At 30.2% G+C, this 18,735-nt stretch overlaps 3 protein-coding genes and 1 long non-coding RNA gene across 4 annotated transcripts in view; all 4 read right to left on the reverse strand.

Annotated features, from left to right (window-relative positions):
• Positions 1 to 18,735, reverse strand: part of LOC145259887 (uncharacterized) — a 575,878-nt gene that overhangs the window by 429,454 nt on the left and 127,689 nt on the right. The window lies entirely within an intron of this gene.
• LOC145259866 (uncharacterized) lies at positions 874 to 8,182 on the reverse strand. The gene is made up of 8 exons (XM_080117739.1): positions 8,000 to 8,182; positions 6,599 to 6,772; positions 5,875 to 6,048; positions 4,549 to 4,713; positions 4,247 to 4,420; positions 2,635 to 2,808; positions 2,079 to 2,261; positions 874 to 1,197 (listed from the first exon to the last, which is right to left on the reverse strand). Exons 1-8 carry the CDS (start codon positions 8,019 to 8,021, stop codon positions 1,019 to 1,021), a joined length of 1,245 nt encoding a protein of 414 aa, XP_079973865.1. The 5' UTR covers positions 8,022 to 8,182; the 3' UTR covers positions 874 to 1,018.
• On the reverse strand, positions 10,247 to 16,594 carry LOC145259872 (uncharacterized). Its single transcript, XM_080117751.1, has 3 exons — positions 16,430 to 16,594; positions 15,835 to 16,008; positions 10,247 to 10,572 (listed from the first exon to the last, which is right to left on the reverse strand). Exons 1-3 carry the CDS (start codon positions 16,452 to 16,454, stop codon positions 10,394 to 10,396), a joined length of 378 nt encoding a protein of 125 aa, XP_079973877.1. The 5' UTR covers positions 16,455 to 16,594; the 3' UTR covers positions 10,247 to 10,393.
• Positions 16,675 to 18,141, reverse strand: LOC145259880 (uncharacterized). The gene is made up of 2 exons (XR_013864224.1): positions 17,955 to 18,141; positions 16,675 to 17,023 (listed from the first exon to the last, which is right to left on the reverse strand). It is a non-coding gene; the product is annotated as an uncharacterized LOC145259880 (long non-coding RNA).

Below are 18,735 nucleotides of genomic sequence, written 5' to 3' on the forward strand. Positions count from 1 at the left end.
ATGAAATTTGAAGGCTAACCTCCTTTTCCGCCTTTGACTTGATCAAGTATATTCCTTGCTTGGTCAATATCCGAATCGAGTTCACCCAGCCCAGCTGAGACACACTCGTTAATAACTTGCTCCAAATTTCGTTTATCTCTTTTCTTCATCGCCTGTGCCAGTTTTTCTTTTAATGAATCTTCCGTTTTAGTTCCTGATAACGTAAAAAATTGTGTAAAAAATACGTTTTATATTTAACATAATCATTATTCTTTATTACATATACGATGTGTATATATTCATTACTTTAATCGGTGTGTGATCAATCTCAAATTAAATTCCTTTATGATTGCAAAAAATATAATTACTAATTATGTATAGTCATGAGAAAGGTGGAAGATAGAAAAGTGAGCTATGAGATGAGTAATAAGTCGGGTCCGGTTTTCGGTTAGGGTTAGTGTAAGAAATGTACTTAAAGCTTTAAAGAAAATCGGTTAAAACTAAAACAAATTAAAAGGGGGTATATATACAGTAAATTAATTTATGGTAATATTGGATTGGTAAAAAATTCGTTAGTGTTTTAGTCTTATTCTAATCTAAAAACCAAATGAATCTTGGTACCAACCATATACACATTTGATAATTACAAAACATTTATATAATAGTAGGAATAGTCACGTGTTTGTGTATTCATAAGTAATATATTTATAAAGAGATTGCTAAATAGAAGAATCGCATAGAAAATTCAAAAGACAATTTGTATTCATCATCTCATTACCATATATGAAGTTGTATCGGCATAATATTTTACAAAATATAAAAAGGCTCTCCACGAAGATTGGAAGCGATACGTTGATGAATGGGAAGATATAGGAAAAGCGCGGTAAAGTAAAATACAATCTTGATCGTAAATAACGTGGATGAATTTACAGCTCTAATTAGTACAGTTTTAAATCACTAGAAATAAAATAAATCACACAAAAACAAAAATATATTATGTTTATCATGCACAGGACTACGTTGATATATACGTCGAATGCTAACCTCCATTTCCACCTCCCAAATGTTTTAAGGCTGCACGAGCTTCTCGAAGCGCGTAACTCAATTCTGGTAGGGAGGCAGCTTCACATTCTCGTATTGCTTTCTCTAAATCAGATTTGTCTTGTTTCTTTACAGATTTTCGAAGACGCGCACGAAGACTTTCTGGCGTAATCAAATCTAGAAATCAGAAACAACTTAGGATAAGTGAAAAAGAAAACAATTTGTAAAATAGTCATTTACTCTAATTCATTTATCTTGATTGTACCAAAATTTAATTTAGAATAAGTTGTTGGAGCATATAATAATATGAAAATATACCTATGGCAAATGATTTACATAGAAACCTTTATGATTCATTCTCGAAGACAATCATCAGGCTCATTGGCAATTAGTCAGATGATATTCCCCGGGAATTAAGTGCAAATGTTACTTTGTAGCTTACTTGCAATAAATATATTTTATGATTCTACTAAGCTATACTCATGTATTGAATACTATTAAAATAAATACTAAAAATATATGTAATGTATCATATAAATTAGTAATATATGTGTACATGTATGAGATAAAGTGAAAGTACGAATATATACCAATCAAATGCTTTCAAAAGAAAACAAAATGAACCTTACCGTAAAATTGCTTAAAACTCAAACACGTGCAATGTTCATAATACGATGATAACCCGCACACAAACACGTACAGATATAACAAAATTCTTATGAAATGAATATCACTAACTATCTAGTTTATTACACCTGGTGAACCAAGTGCAAGAGAGATAAAGTCAATTGCACTTGAAGGGACGGTTTCAATTTTGAAAGATCTATCGGTTTAAGTCTCTGAAATAATCAGTTAATAAATTGAAAATAAAGTAATCAATAAATAAATTGAATCTGATAGAATGTTCTCAACAGAACACAAGAAAATAAAACAAAAACATGTATGTGTGGTCGATTCTGTTGTAAAGTCAAGTATACAAGTATACAAACAATTAAAATTGTAAAGTCAAGTATACAAGTATACAAACAATTAAAATATATATCACGCAAGAAGCCAACCTTCTTTTTCATCTTCTAATACTTCCAGTTCCTTGAGAATATGTCTTGCTTCTTGTATTTCGGGACTGAGTTCTGGAAAACCAGAAGCCACACATTCGTTGATTACTTTTTCCAAATTCATTCTGTTTTTTCTTCTAATAGCACGCTTTAATTTCCCAAGGAGAGTATCGGCTGATAATGATCCTAGGAAAGACACGGTTAATCAGTATAAAATACCTAACGAAGAACTTAAATATAAATTAACTTGAATAATTATAATTAGTATAATATATATATATATATATATATATATATATAGAGAGAGAGAGAGAGAGAGAGAGAGAGAGAGAGGGGGAGAGAGAGAGACAGACCGACAGACAGACAGATGGAGAGAGATGTTTCATATAAAAAGAATCATAAGTATTCAGAAAATGTGCGTAAATTTTAAATATACAACTTAAAAAGAATGATGTATTTCGTGCAAGTGTATTTAGATTCAAGCACAAATAAAATGTGAATATTTATGATATCATGCTGGGCTGAAGTGGAAAACATCATGATCAAATTCCTAGCTAACCTTGACGGTCTCCACCAAGTATTTCCAAACTGTCCCTTGCTTTGGCCAGATCAGAACCGAGTTCTGGAAATTTAGCTGTTTCGCATTCTCTGATGGCTTTCTCTAAGGCAGCTCTGTCCTTTGATTGAGTCGCTTCCTGGAGTTGTTTACGTAATTCCTCAGGCGATTTTGCTTCTAAGAAGCGAGATAAGAAATGTACTATATAGGGGATTCTGAATCACAATATAATGATGAGGACATTAATAGGAATAACACACTTAATAAATGTTTCTTTTGCTTAGTTATTGAGAACAATAAATATAATTGTCCATAGAATTACGTAAAAAACTACATTTTCGGCCTAATAGCTAGATGGTTCTATAACAGGAGAAAATGTGACAACATTATTAAATCATAATAAATCAAGTAACATGAATTCAAGAAACTAGTTAAGATTTAGTCAATACAAACATAAATGGCTATATTTTAGGCCCTAATATGTAAATTTCAATTAACATGATTGGCTTGGTTTTTATCAATCTTATTTTTTAATTATTCAATGCAGAAACACACTATTTATGTAAACAGTTGATTATAAACGATTTATTAAAAGCAAGTTGCTAGTTGATAAAAACGCATAGTGATATTTATATCTCTCCTTATTTTATAATAATAGCAAGTCAATGTGACAGATTTTTTAACTTGGCTTTAAGTATTTGGATTTGAACTTAGCTTTAAGTATTTCATATTCAGCATTGGTAGCCATTGCACCTTTTATGTAACCATCTTACAATAAAAGTGCTAATGAACTACAATAATTACCCTAATTATAAATTTAATACGTAGCGAATTTCTCACGAATTATCCGTACTCCCAGAGGAACACAATTCTCATTAAACAGTACATTATGTAAGTTTTTACTTACATTAATTTCATCAATTTAATCAATCGAAAAAATTGATCAGTTCACATAAAATGAATTGGATATGAATAAACTGTGCATCATCGATTAATCTTTTCGCTTAGAGTAAAGAATAGTATCTGTTTCGATGTTGCAATTCGTCTAGTATAAAAAGATCTCTTCTGAATTGGCTAGTATAAAAAGATCTCTTTTAGATTGAGGCAACTTTTATTTACGATTAACTCGTATGTCCCAATTCAGAGTAGCTCTTTTAGGGAGTTAGATTTTCCCAACATTAAAAAACCGCTTCATGTCTAACTCTGCCCTCATAAAGAGGCAAATTAGAACTATGCATCCGTGAAATTTCAGAAAATCGTTGTTTTATAGAAATATTAACTGTACCAACCTGGCATTGTCAGGGTGGAGATAAATTATCGAGCAGGAAGCTTATAGAAAAATAATTTAAAATCTAGACATGTTTATATTTTTCACTTATTTGTTTGAGTTTTGATTTCAGTAAATATTCGATTAATAATAAATAAAAAAATAATTCAATGCGTATTTAGCAAATTTCAAATATGCAAGATACACACTAACGCACTATATATTGTCTAATAGTTAATATCTTTATTAATACAGAAATAAAATAAATAAATATTTCCTTTGAAGATATCTGATTACATATCTATTATTAATGAAAACAAATGGTTAAGGGCTCGGTGAAACTCTAACCTTTTGGAAGATCTCCTAATTCCTTCAGTAATTCTTTAGCCTGCAAAATGTCGGCGTCAAGCTCTGGCAATCCTAAAGCCAGACTCTTGTTAATGGCTTCTTGCAACGCAGATTTGTCTTTCGTTTCAGAAGCGCTTTGTAATTTCTCTCGCAATGGTTCTATAAACTCTGATCCTGACAGACGACATAGAAAAGAAACATACGTTAAATATCAGTTTCACCATTTTTCTTATTTATAAAATTTATTTTATTTCAACGTAAAAAGAAGTTCAAATTATTTTTAAGCAAAGATTTAAGCTAACCTCCACGGTCACCTCCTAACTTTTCTAATGCTTCTCGTGCTTTTCGTACATCTGAGCCTAATTCTGGAATGCAAATCTTTTCAGCATCCTCTATCGCCTTCTTCAATAGCGATATGTCTTTGCTTCTCGTCGCCTTTCTAAGCTGGTCGCGTAGTTGGTCGAGTCCTTTAGATACAGAAAAAAAGACACGTAATTATTACTAATTAAATCACGGTAAAAAGACTCACAAAAATTGAAATACCAAAAGAAATTCGATTTGTTGTGTAAAATATCAGCACACAATGAATATAGCATAATCAGATTATAACAAGTACTGAACGTTATCGCATATTGATTGATACGTTTAATTAAACACAGTCTGTATATTATAATTTTTACAATATTACATAGAAGCTGGTTTATTTTAGTAAATGCACTCCTAGGAAGACATTCTCATAACTAACATTTATCAGAGAAGAATCGTTAAAATTGAAGTTCCTACGCTATTTTTCAGATGAATATAAATTAAAACAATGATTTATGAGAGAATTTACAAAACTGAACAAGTTTTTATTTCATATTTGAAAATATTTTGCGTCGGTCGACATTTATGCATAATTATGACTATTAGGAATATGTTCCTTGGATAATATTTGCAGGTAACCAAACTAGAAAAGCATTTTCAAATATTTGAGTTTAATCATACAAACTAAATAGGATTTTCTTCAATCTAATGAGTTTTTAGAGGTCAGTATTCCAACATTATGAAAATAAGAAGATTCGATTATTATTATTATTATTATTATTATTATTATTATTATTATTATTATTATTATTATTATTACTATTATTATTATGAAAGTTGACAGCTTTAAATTAATGAAAGTTTAGTAGTAAAATAGGGATATTATTTGTAAAAGGCAAATTGAATAAACGATCGTAATATATGGTAGAAGGCAAATTAAATCAAAATGATCTTACTATAGACATCTTTATTGTATGAGTAAATAAGTGAATTGTGAATAAATAATGCATAATATATACTACATTACGAGTACTACAAAATCCATTGGCAAATGATCTAATTGAAAAAAATACCTTAAAAATTATAAAACAATTTGCCAAAGCCCATAAGTTTACGGGTTCATTGCTTGAATAAAAATATTATACTTATAATTTACTATTTATTTAATATACCTGATGTAACAATCTGTTTTAGACTGCTTACACGTTAACACAATATCTATAGGCCTACCACAAAACCGTGAAACGTCTCCTCGTTTATGACATTTGTACTTAAAAACAAAAATTGATTTTATCTCAAGCATATAAAAAAAGAAGGCCAACCTTCTGGAGTTTTGCCCAACTCTTCAAGAAGTTCCCTTGCTCGGCTTATTTCTTCGTCCAGTTCTGGCATTCCCGCAGACACGCATTCATTAATCACTTTTTCAAGATTTCGCATGTCTTTACGTCGCATAGCGCGCTTCAGTTTCTCAATAAGTGCCCCAGGCGTCTTTATTCCTGAGGGTTAAAATTAGATGTTCACAAAAATGATCACATTTCAATAAACTTATTGTCTTCATTATCCTATCCTATATTAGTACGTACTTAATCTAATGAATTGCATATTGGATCTGTTAATACAATGAGGCATTATTTGATGAAAATATAAAGATAGAATTAAATATATATATGTTATGACGTTCAAACTCTGAGGTTCATTTCGCTAGCCACATTACGTTATCATTTCCCCCGCTTCTTATACTAATAATACTAATAACTAATACACATAGCGATAGACTAGCTAATACGCTATAATTATCGTTATTACAGACCTTCATAATCCGAACAAATAGTCTGTAAAATCATCGATTAGTTCAGTGATCATTTTCATTTTCGTTCTCAATAATCTACACAATTTATAAAAGTTAAACAAAATAATTCACCAAGCATACAAAGTAAAAAAGATACTAATAATCCTCATTAACATGGACAATACAAAAATATAAAACTATCCACTGCATAGAAACATATAAAATGCAAAGCACTAAAATAGTATTATGATGCTAACCTCCTCTGCCTCCGCCTAAAGCTTCCAATATGTCTCTGGCTTTCCGAAGGTCAGTTCCTAATTCAGGATAAGCAGCTTCTTCACAGTCAATAATGGCCCTTTCCAAAGCCTGTTTATCTTTCAGTGCAATAGCGGTGTTCAATCTGGCGCGAATGACGTCGGGAGTTTTAGAGCCTAAGTACACGTGACAAATTGTATATTTAAATAAATAAAAACTAAAATAAAAATAAAAAAAGAACAAATATTTTTACAATAATTTTGCGTACCTACTTTAAAATTAAGCGATAATTAATTCCAGTGAAATGCTGTCACGTTATGGAGAACAAATTTTCTACCTTGACATTTAATATTGGAAATAGAAACGCATAATTTATTATTTTTTTAATTTGCGTTCATATTTAAGTATTATTGTTTATAAAATATCGTTAAATTCTTAATGAAAAACGCAGGCGTTAATCCTTTTCGCTGTTTCCAAATACTAAATTACCTTTTCCAACTTAGCAGAATGTATGCATTTATATACACACATTTATGTGTTATCTGTATATAAATTATATTCATATAATTTATATATATATTAGCATATATGCTATATGTTTAGCTGCGTAAATTTGTTAGATGTTGATAAGCATGTGTTATTGGCTCAGATGGCTGTGAATACCGCTAGTGAGCTAAATGTTTTGGTTTCGATTTTAGCTGATGACACCGAAGTTATGTATTCTAAACAAGTGAAATGAATACTATAAATTGGGTACATTATTATAATGACTAGATAATTAGCACTATAATAATAAATAGGTAATTGTTAACGTTATAGAAGTAGTCATCGGTTAGAAATTTCTGGCAATACGTTGTCAGACAATATTTTCACTTTTATTTATTATGTATAGTTCTGTCAACGACAAGCCACTGTGTTGAGTAAACAGCGAGAAATGCCATATTAACTTTTTAGTAAGTGTTTATTCATATCTAATAACTCATCAGTTGAATGATAACTATTGATGAGAATGAAATTCAGCAGAATATAAACAAGTGAATGGAAACACTTGCTAAATATTATCCTAAGTTAAGATGTTTATAGTTAGTTACTAGAGCTTCATTTATTTAATACAGGAGCATCCAAAGCGTAGAACTGGCGTAATCGTCAATGGCAGAAAAATTGTTAATATGTGATTCAAACATAAATGCTCATTTTTTTTACACAGATTTAAATATATAAAATGAATTTTACACAAAATAGAATTGTATGATTATAGTAATGATCTGAGAGATTAACTGAATTATGCAAGTTCAACTGCGTCCGCTAAAAATAATATTCTCTTATTTTGCAAAATATTTTGTCTTTCTAAAGCTAAACAGGTGTGATTTAGATTGAAATCATTATAGAGATAAGGATCTAACCTCCACGACCACCTCCTAACATGAATAAAACATCTCTGGCATGGTTTATGTCTGAATCAAGTTCAGGAAATCCGGCGGCGACACATTCATTAATAACCCTTTCTAGAGTCGGACGATTTCTCTGGGTAATGGCCACTTGCAGTTTTCCACGAAGTTCCTCTGCCGATTTATGTCCTAATAGACGGAACAAAGTGCATCAATTAAAACTCTAAATACACACAAAAATGTTTATCATTACAATACATCATTAAATCATTCACACCATTTTCGAAACTTAAATATTTATCGATGTCTTACATACTTAGACCTTTGATTTGTTTGTATAAATACTCATGGATAAATCGATCACATGTATTTGACAAACTTTAATTTGTTTGCCTACATACCTGTGTATGACAATTTCGTATATTTGTCGGTTTTTCATTTATTTACTTACATATTCGTGTATAAGTTGCTGTCGAGTATATATACTAAGCCGATTCAATATGTTGACTTTTGATTTGTTTGATTACATACTTGTGAAATCATTTAATATTGTATGCATGCCAACTCTTCAGTTGTTTACCTACATGCGTATGTATGAGTATACCTTTGATATGCCGACCCCTAGCTTTTGTTTTTCTAAATACCCGTGTATAAGTTGAGCATGTGTATAAGGTCGGTTTATCTTGGTAAATATTTAATATCCGAAACAACAGAAACATTAATCCGTTATCTTTAAACCATATCCGAATTTTAAAACGTATAGATCAACTAATACTTACATGTTTTACTGATAGAGAATATTGAGTGTTGTAAGTAAACACTTCGGCCATGTATATAAATGGGTGCAACATATCAACACTTTTTGGATTACGTGTTACTGAAATATAACACTTTATTTATTTATTATAAACGAGTGACTGAAAACAGGCGTGTATTCGAAAGAAATTGTCTGTTCATATCTATTCAAACAGCATAAGTGTGAAAATTCAAGAGACCCGATAAAATAAGAATTCCGTACAGTCGATGACATAGTCCACGGCTGTATCTATTAGGTAAACCACACACTATCCGAAAAATTGAGAAAGGTGTATTTTAAAAACATACAAACACATCTAAAATAATAATAATAACAACTCATTAACCAGATTCCGATTTATTTAAGAAAGCTATATAGTGCATTTTCATTAAAAATAATCATAGATAATAACTAAGAAAAAAGATATTAAAAAAATGTAATAAATTTTGCCGCTAACCTCCAACACCACCCCCTAGGTGTTCAAGAATGGATCTAGCCCTTCGGAGCTCAGAGCCTAATTCAGGATACCCTGCAACTTCACATTCGCCAATAGCATCTTCCAGACCCTGTTTATCTTGCCCGGTGACTGCCAACTTCAATTTCTTACGAAGGGAGTCAGGCGATTGTGTTTCTAAATTGAAAAATGGATAAGCATTAATGTAAAATTGGCAATATGACAACGTTTTCATTATTTATACGTAACATAAATGCTTACTAAAATTATAACGTATTGTCTAGATTTTTACTCTGTATAAGCTAGATGCATAAATATTAACACAGCAATTTATTTATATTAATTGTTGAGATTATTATTTTAATTCCTGTTGCTGTTATATTAAGGCCGTTTTTATCGTTGTACTCTCCGGGCCTTTTGAATATATGTGACTTTTATAGGATTGTAATCTGAACCTTTTACAAACGCGTTGGGATGTACTTCATCCAAGGAATGTCCCAGGAACGGGTAGTGATTAAAAGCACATGAAGAAGGCCAGAGAGTACAATGACTGAAAGATGTGAAGTTAGAAACAACAAAAATGAGAAAAACATCCTAATATATTTATGTAATGGAAATAACAATATTTCAGCTCAGAAATATCGTTAAATGCCAATGTTTCTTTCACATTCTCCTCTCTCTCTCTCTCTCTATATATATATATATATATATATATATATATATATATAGAGAGAGAGAGAGAGAGAGAGAGAGAGAGAGAGAGAAAGAAAGAAAGATACAGAAAAATATATACAGTACTTTTGAGATTTATTTCTTTGTAGAAATTTATCTCATAAATTTACTGCATTTACGTAAGAGTGTTCAATAACAAGTAGAGTTATGCTTTAGTATACATTTTTATTTAAGCAAACACTTTGTCAATATATGTGTAAACATGTCTTGATTATTACCTTAGCAAATTAAAATCTCCTCAGTCTATAGACAAAATATATATGCGTAGCCAAAACATTTATATAAATATAAATTTTATTCTAAATACGCATGAGTATATATAGGAAAAGAGAGACAGACAGAGAAATTGACAGAGAGAAGGGATAGAGTTAAAAGGCATTTTTAAGCATAACGTATTTCATTGTTTGAGTAAAAAGTGTTTTTGACTCTAACCTCCTTGACCACCACCTAAAATATCAAGCACATCTCTCGCTTTGTGTACTTCTGTGTCCAATTCGGGAAATCCAGATGCTACACATTCGTTAATAACTCTTTCCAAGTGTGGTTTGTCTTTCCAACGTACAGCCAACTTTAGTTTTCCGCGCAAACTGTCAGGATTTTTAAATCCTGTCAATTAAAATAAAATAAAAATAAAGAAAAACGGAAAAATGTAAATTCGATAAATTGCTACTACATTATTTAGACTTCATCATTACCATTATCTGAATTACTAGTTGATTAGATTTGATTAATTTTTGCCCAGTAGATTTTAAATAATTTTGTGATTCTTTATTGATTTAGTATTTTTTAAAATAAAATCCACATTTATTGCCTCACAATTATCGACATAAATATACGTTTGGATGGTGTGCGTCAATCTAAAATACAGTTCTTGAGAAATATGTACGAAATATTTATATAATAAATGTATAAATCTATCTATCTAACTATCTATATATATATATATATATTTCTATAATATATATATATATATATATATATGTGTGTGTGTGTGTGTGTGTGTGTGTGCGTGTGTGTGGATAGTTAGATGTAGGAAAATACATGTTTTTGGAAATACTAATTTCTATTAATCAATATTTTTTAAGTAAAAGCTCAATGATGATAGGTAGCATGTAACATTAAAACATATATAAATAGACAATATTAGGTTACTTTGTGGTGACTAATATTGTATTCACTTTAGTGTTCATTTATTTCAAACAAAAACTTCGGTGTGTTTTTACGATAGTTTCGTCCACAGAAAACCATCCGTGAACAAAACAAACATTTCTGTCAAAATGTAGTTAAGCCTTTTTATTGAAAAAATGAACAAAATCTGTCTCACTTAAATATAGCACCTCACATATATAAACAGGCAACAGCAGTGGGCATTCAGTATTTTCTACACTAGTTATGTGGACGATTTTTTCATCCTCACATCATCTCGCGAAAAAAACAATAAAATTCTAACTAAAACATTATCCACACTCACACATACCATAAGAAAGTATTATAATATAAAAGCCTGCAAATTTTCGTATTGGCCCATAGAACCAGAAATGTAAGCATTTCAATATTCAGTTTGGCGACGAGTATAGATTTATCCATATATAGATATAACACTTTTTGGGGGCAATTTTATAAGTTCGAAATCTCGGCAACTACTGATCAGAATGTAACAAATAAAGGCTCGTTGGAAATGACCTGAATTATGTAGTGGGTTATGTGACATATGCCCTTAAGGTCAGACATTACTGTTCCAAGAAGTAGGGGATCACTTTTCTATATTAATTTAACGTAAAATGAACATCCGTTTTATGGCCACCTTAGCTATAAAGTGGATGTTCATTTTACGTTAAATTAATATAGAAAAGTGATCCCCCACTTTATAATTTCTACATATCTTGGAAACTAATTGCTTCCTGGGATTTTACTGCTATTTTCGTTTTCAGCACCCCTCGAAAACCTATAATTAATTTTAAAGGATTTTCGTGGGTGGAAAGATACTGCACCTTTAGTTATTGATAGTGATTTTCTTTTCCTAGTTTTGCACATTTACTTAATTTACGAAATATCTGATATTTTCCCAAAACCTTTGGCCTTGGTGGGGGAGAGACAAAAACTTACTTCTACGGTTTCAAATGATCTGAAATAACAGCAAGGGGAGACTTGATTCCAAATATTTCTCATATGTTATATCTCCCCTCTTTGATTTTTATACATAAAGTAAATTTCACAGTGTATACGGATTATTTGATACTGGAGATATTCATAATCGTACCCTATTTCCAAAAGAGGGGAGATATAACATATGAGAAATATTTTGAATCAAGCCTCGTCTTGCTGTTATTTAAGATCATTTGAAACCATAGCAGCAAGTTTTTGTCTCCTCTCCATCAAAGCCAGAGGTTTTGGGTATAATATATATATATATATATATATATATATATATATATATATATATATATTTTGTGTACAGAAAGTTGTTAGTTGAGACAGGTCATTGGTACCGTCGGTTTCAAGCCCGATAATAAGGCCCGTTTAAGGTATCCTTATCGAGCTCTCTTCAGCCAATATTCGTCTATCTTATAACCGGAAGTGTGAAGTATATATACCTCGCGAGTCCACGTTCAAATCTCGTTTTGTTTAATCCCCCCCCTTTTTTTTTTTTTTTTTTTTTTTTTTTTATCTATCTATATCTATCTATATCTATATATATATATATATATATATATATATATATATATATATATATATATATATATATATATCGGGTAATGTAATACCTAATTTTCAACTTTTAATTATTTAAATTTAAGATCTAATTTCGAAAAAATGTTTTTTTTAATATATGAATCGATTTTAATTTGAACCCCATTTAATTTTAAAATCTCTTTCCTTATGTATAAAAACTTTAAAATCTGTATTGGTATCGGTTAAAAACTTAAAAATTCGTTTAATTATATCGAACATTTAAAAATTTCCAAAAATACGTTTAAAGTTTTAAAAAATATATTTTTAATTATATCGAATCACGTTTTTATGTGTTTATAACTTTAAAAGACCACAAGGAAAATTTTAATAATAGGCCAACCTGCAGGTTAATAAACCCGGCTAAAAGCGAAATCGGTCTAGCTAGCAAGTCTATACTTAGAGAAATAGTAAAAGAGATAAAAAGAAAATCAAATCTTAATTTGTGGGCAGACACTAGCGCGGTACTGGACTGGTTTAAAAACATAACTGAACCACACAAATGTAAGTTTACACAACTGGATATCGTCGATTTTTACCCTTCAATCACTAAGGAAATCCTAGAAAAATCGTTGATCTTCGCATCAAAATATAGAAAGATAAGTGAGCTCGATAAGGAAACAATCATGCAAGCTCGACAGACCCTTTTATTTTTTGACGATAAAACGTGGGTCAAAAAATCAAACCCCGAAGACCCCTTTGACGTCGCGATGGGGGCGTATGACAGTGCTGATATCTGCGATCTGGTTGGACTTTTTCTACTGGAGACCATGAAATATAAATTCCCAGATCACTTTTTTGGATTATATAGAGATGATGGACTTTGCCTATCGCGTGACTACAATGGATGTGCACTAGACAGGCTTAGAAAAGACCTAACTGAATTTTTTAAGGAACTAGGCTTTAAAATAATAATACATACAAATTTAGATAGAGTAGATTTTTTAGATGCCACTCTAGATCTCGAGAAGAAAATACACAAACCCTTTCACAAACTAAATGAAAAACTCATGTATATAAATAAGGGTTCATGCCACCCACCCACAGTGTTTAAAAATATGGTAGCGAACATTAGCCAAAGGATTTCACGGCTTTCTTCGAACGCTGAAGTGTTCGAGAAAGCAGCACCATATTATAATGACGCACTGCATCAAAGTGGGTTCAATGAAAACATAAAATTTCAACAAACCCAGAATAAAGAAAATATAAAACGAAAGAGGAAACGGAAAATAATCTGGTTCTTACCTCCGTTTTCATTGAACACTAAAACTAGAGTAGGGCATTGTTTTCTTAGCCTTCTAGACAAACATTTTCCAAGAACACATAGACTACATAAACTTTTTAATAGAAACACGGTGAAAGTTAGTTACTCGACAGCTCCATCAATTAAGTCGATAATATCCAAAGAACCAAAAAAGATAGATAACGCAGGCTGCTCTTGCAGGACCAAAAATAGCTGTCCATTGGAGGGTAATTGTAAAGCTGAATCCCTTGTCTATGAGGCCACAGTAACGGAACAATCCACAAATATACCGGAAATATATATAGGTATGACAAAAGGCCAATTTAAACAAAGGTATTATGCACATATGAGCTCCTTTAGAGCTAAAACAAGGATGAATACAGCATTAGCTACCCGCGTGTGGGAGCTTAAAGAAAAAAATACACCCTTTTCCATAAAATGGAGAAAAATAGAGCATAGACCAGCCTACGTCCCGGAATTAAGTCAATGCTCACTCTGTAACGCAGAGAAGTACTACATCCTCCGGTCCATTCATGACCCAAAAATAAAATGTTTAAATGTGAGGAGTGAAGCTTTGAAAAGTTGCATACATAGAAGGAAGGGTCTCCTAATAAATTGGATCAATGAAAAGAACAACACTTAGATGTTGTTTTTATATATATATATATAAGGAAAAAAAAAATTGTAAATACATAAATAATTAGTCGGTAAACTTGGATTTTAATCGCAATTATATTATAGATTTTTAATTAATGTCATATATATATATATATAATATTTTATAAATGTAATTTATAATCTATTTCGAATTTAAAACTATAGAAAAATATAATAATGTTAATAAACTAGGGAAATCACTTAGGATAGATAAATACTCACTTCCCCAAACCTTGAAAGATTTGGGTTTTTAAAAAATAATTTTTAAACGTATTTCGAAATTTTTAAACGTGATTCGATATAATTAAAAATATATTTTTTAAAACTTTAAACGTATTTTTGGAAATTTTTAAATGTTCGATATAATTAAACGAATTTTTAAGTTTTTAACCGATACCAATACAGATTTTAAAGTTTTTATACATAAGGAAAGAGATTTTAAAATTAAATGGGGTTCAAATTAAAATCGATTCATATATTAAAAAAAACATTTTTTCGAAATTAGATCTTAAATTTAAATAATTAAAAGTTGAAAATTAGGTATTACATTACCCGATATATATATATATATATATACATATATATATATATATATATATAGATATAGATAGATATAGATAGATAAAAAAAAAAAGGGGGGGGGGATTAAACAAAACGAGATTTGAACGTGGACTCGCGAGGTATATATACTTCACACTTCCGGTTATAAGATAGACGAATATTGGCTGAAGAGAGCTCGATAAGGATACCTTAAACGGGCCTTATTATCGGGCTTGAAACCGACGGTACCAATGACCTGTCTCAACTAACAACTTTCTGTACACAAAATATAAGTACGCTCTTAAAATTTGGATTTTCCTTTTAATTGAGCACTCTGCTGGAATTCTTTTTCCAAAAAAACTAATCATATATATATATATATATATATATAATGATATTTAGCATTTTTCCATGAAATTCAAACTGATAATTGTAAATTAAATTTTATTAAAGTAAAATGATATATTGCAATATATAATAATGATAACACCTATTATAACTATTGTGTTTTACACAGTTTTGTTAATCATGTCATTCATTGATATGTCACATAATATTTACCTGCTCAATTTCCTATGTAGTATTATAAATTTAACTAACAAAGTTGACATAAAATTAAGCAGCTTTCTTCTTTCTCACATGTTCTCGCTATTTAACCACCCAAAATTAAAAGTATTGGCAAATTTCAATATTCTAACCTCCACGTCCGCCTCCAAGATGTTGCAAAACCTCTCTGGCTTCGCGCAAATCGCTACCAAGTTCAGGAAAGGCAGCCGCTTCACATTGTAAAATTATCTTTTCGAGAACAAAACGATCTTTTTCTTTCATAGCGGTTTTCAATTGCTCACGTAGGGTATCAGGAATTTTCGGCGCTAGTAAACAAGAGAGATAGTTATTCGTAAATATTACAAAATAATTAATTATAGTAAACTTATACCTGGAAAAGCAAACTAAGTAATAACTATACAAATGTGAGGTACTATATAAAACAATACATCACAAACCTGATTTTTATCACGTGTATAAGTTTCCTTTTAGAAAAGAAATATGACATTTAAAACATTTACTTATCTAGAGAGTTTCTGCATCTTCATAATATGGCTAAAAGGGACACTTATTTATAATGTATAGTAATTACTATCATATTTATAAATTCCTTCATGCATTGACCATATTGACAGGTTAAATACACTTAAATATTAGGTACTGTACACATATTTTAAACATTAAACAGTAATCCACCTAGTATAATTCCTTTAAAGAAACGGTTAATTATTTGGGAAATGATTTTACCAAGTCTATCTGTTAATTTGGTCATAACATCTCTGGCCTTTGTCACATCTGTTTCGAGCTCCAGAAATCCGGACGCTACACATTCAGTTATAGCACTACTAATTGCTTCTTTGTCTTTACGATTTACGGTAGCAGTCAGCGTCTTCCGCAGACTTTCTGCCGTTTTCTGACCTGATATTAAACAAAAGAAAAATAAAATAAATTCAATTGATTAAACAAGCTACGAATGAAGAAAATTCACGAATTTTAATAATCTTTCCAAATGGAAAATTTTACTATAGTGTAACGAGTCTTTCTTATCTAATGTTGAATATTGAAATACTACAGTGCTATCTAGTTTATAATCCTTACATTTTCCTTAATAAAATCAAAGATTTTTTATATTCCCCATAAATCAGAGAAATCTCCGACGACACTGACCTCCTCTACTACCACTCAATCTTTTCAAGGTTTCTCTGGCCCTCGTCATTTCAGAGCCCAGCTCTGGATACCCCGCCACTTCACATTCTTCAATAGCTTTTTGCAAACTTGGGATCGATTTCCGTCTAACTGAAACTCGGAGTTGGTCTCGAAGATTTTCCGGAGAGTCAACAACTGAAGGCAAAACGGACAACAAAAAATAAATTTAATTAAGTTTGGGTATTTTAATAAGAAATAGAATCTAATTAATTCATAAAAAAAATAGGATATTCATTTTATTAATTTTTTAACCAAGAAAATGTATAAGTTTTAAATAATCTGTGCAATTTTTTAGGTAGATATAACACAAAATGAGCATCTTTAAAGTAAATTAACTCGAAAGGAGCATTAAAGATGTAGTTTATTTAAAATGGTTCTGGTTAACGTTTGTTTACACTTTTTGGAAATGTAAGTTATAATATATCAGGTACTTTAATTTAACCATAATAAAACATATTTTAGTAACACATTGTTAAAATTCATTTATTACGCAAATATCTTGTATTGATTAATTTAACAGACTGAATTACAAAATAATAGTGTATATATATATATATATATATATATATATATATATATATATATATATATATATATATATAGTCAAACTTTTAAAATAGGATATATATATATAGTCAAACTTTTTCAAAAGTATATATAATATAGTCAAACTTTTTTTTCTATCTTATTACTATTACAAAATATTTTTTTAAGAATCTTAGTTTATAGTTGATTTTTAACTTTAAATATAAGTTTTTTTACGGATTTAAAAGCGTTTATGTTATATTCTAACTTGTATATTTGAAGTTTTACTTACTGATTATAATTTTTTGTCAATCTCCTAATTCTTATTTAAAGTATCGGTAAACACTTCGAAACATTGCTCGTCTATCACAATTCTAACTTCTATCTGGTGCTTTTATTATAATAAAATGTTTAAGGACACAGATTCTTCTAATTAAATTGCATAAACATACAAATATTCTGAACCTATTTTTACAGTAAAACTATTATCAACTACGGCTTATTAAAACAAATATACATAATACAACATGCAGAAGCTGACCTCCTGTTCCTCCTTTCCAAACATCTAATGTGCATCGGGCCTGTTGAATATCATCGTCAAGTTCTGACATACCGGCAGCAACACATTCGTTTATGATTTCCGCCAATTCTGTTTTACTTCTCTGCGTCAACGCTAGATTCAAACGTCCTCGAAGATTATCAGGCGATTTTTTCCCTAATAAATCAAGTCAACGGATAAAATACATGACTAGCGGAACACAAAGCAATATTTGTGAACAGGACAGAAATAATAATAATAATTAATTATGATAATAATAATAATAATAATAATAATAATAATAGTAGTAGTAGGAGTAGTAGTAGTAGTAGTAGTAGTAGTAGTAGTAGTAGTAGTAACAATCGAAAATATGGGAGATGCTTTGTCACCTGGATTCCAAGGAATATCACATGTTATTATCCGTGAGCAATCTTTGATGATGACCCGCGCGAGAACTCCTAATCAGTACGAATAATAATCTGTTTAATAATGGAAATTTTGTAGCTGTCTTAAACTGAAACTATACTACAATTTCTATTAATTTTTCTATTGTACTCTCTTCTAATGCTCAATTCAGTTTACTATTTCAGATTAATGTATTATCTTTCAATGCAATGCTCAGTTCTTTATATACGTAATGTACTGTTCCGATATTATGATATAATCATTCTTGAGGATATGTAGTATTGGTTCTGTTATCATGATACCATCATGCCATGAATTGCCACCTTTTGAGAGCATAAATGTAAATAATTGTCACAACCGATTGTTCATTAAAAAACTA

This window comes from Euprymna scolopes, chromosome 3 (genome assembly GCF_053919585.1).
Source record: "Euprymna scolopes isolate OS-2025 chromosome 3, ASM5391958v1, whole genome shotgun sequence".
Lineage (NCBI taxonomy): Eukaryota > Metazoa > Mollusca > Cephalopoda > Sepiida > Sepiolidae > Euprymna > Euprymna scolopes.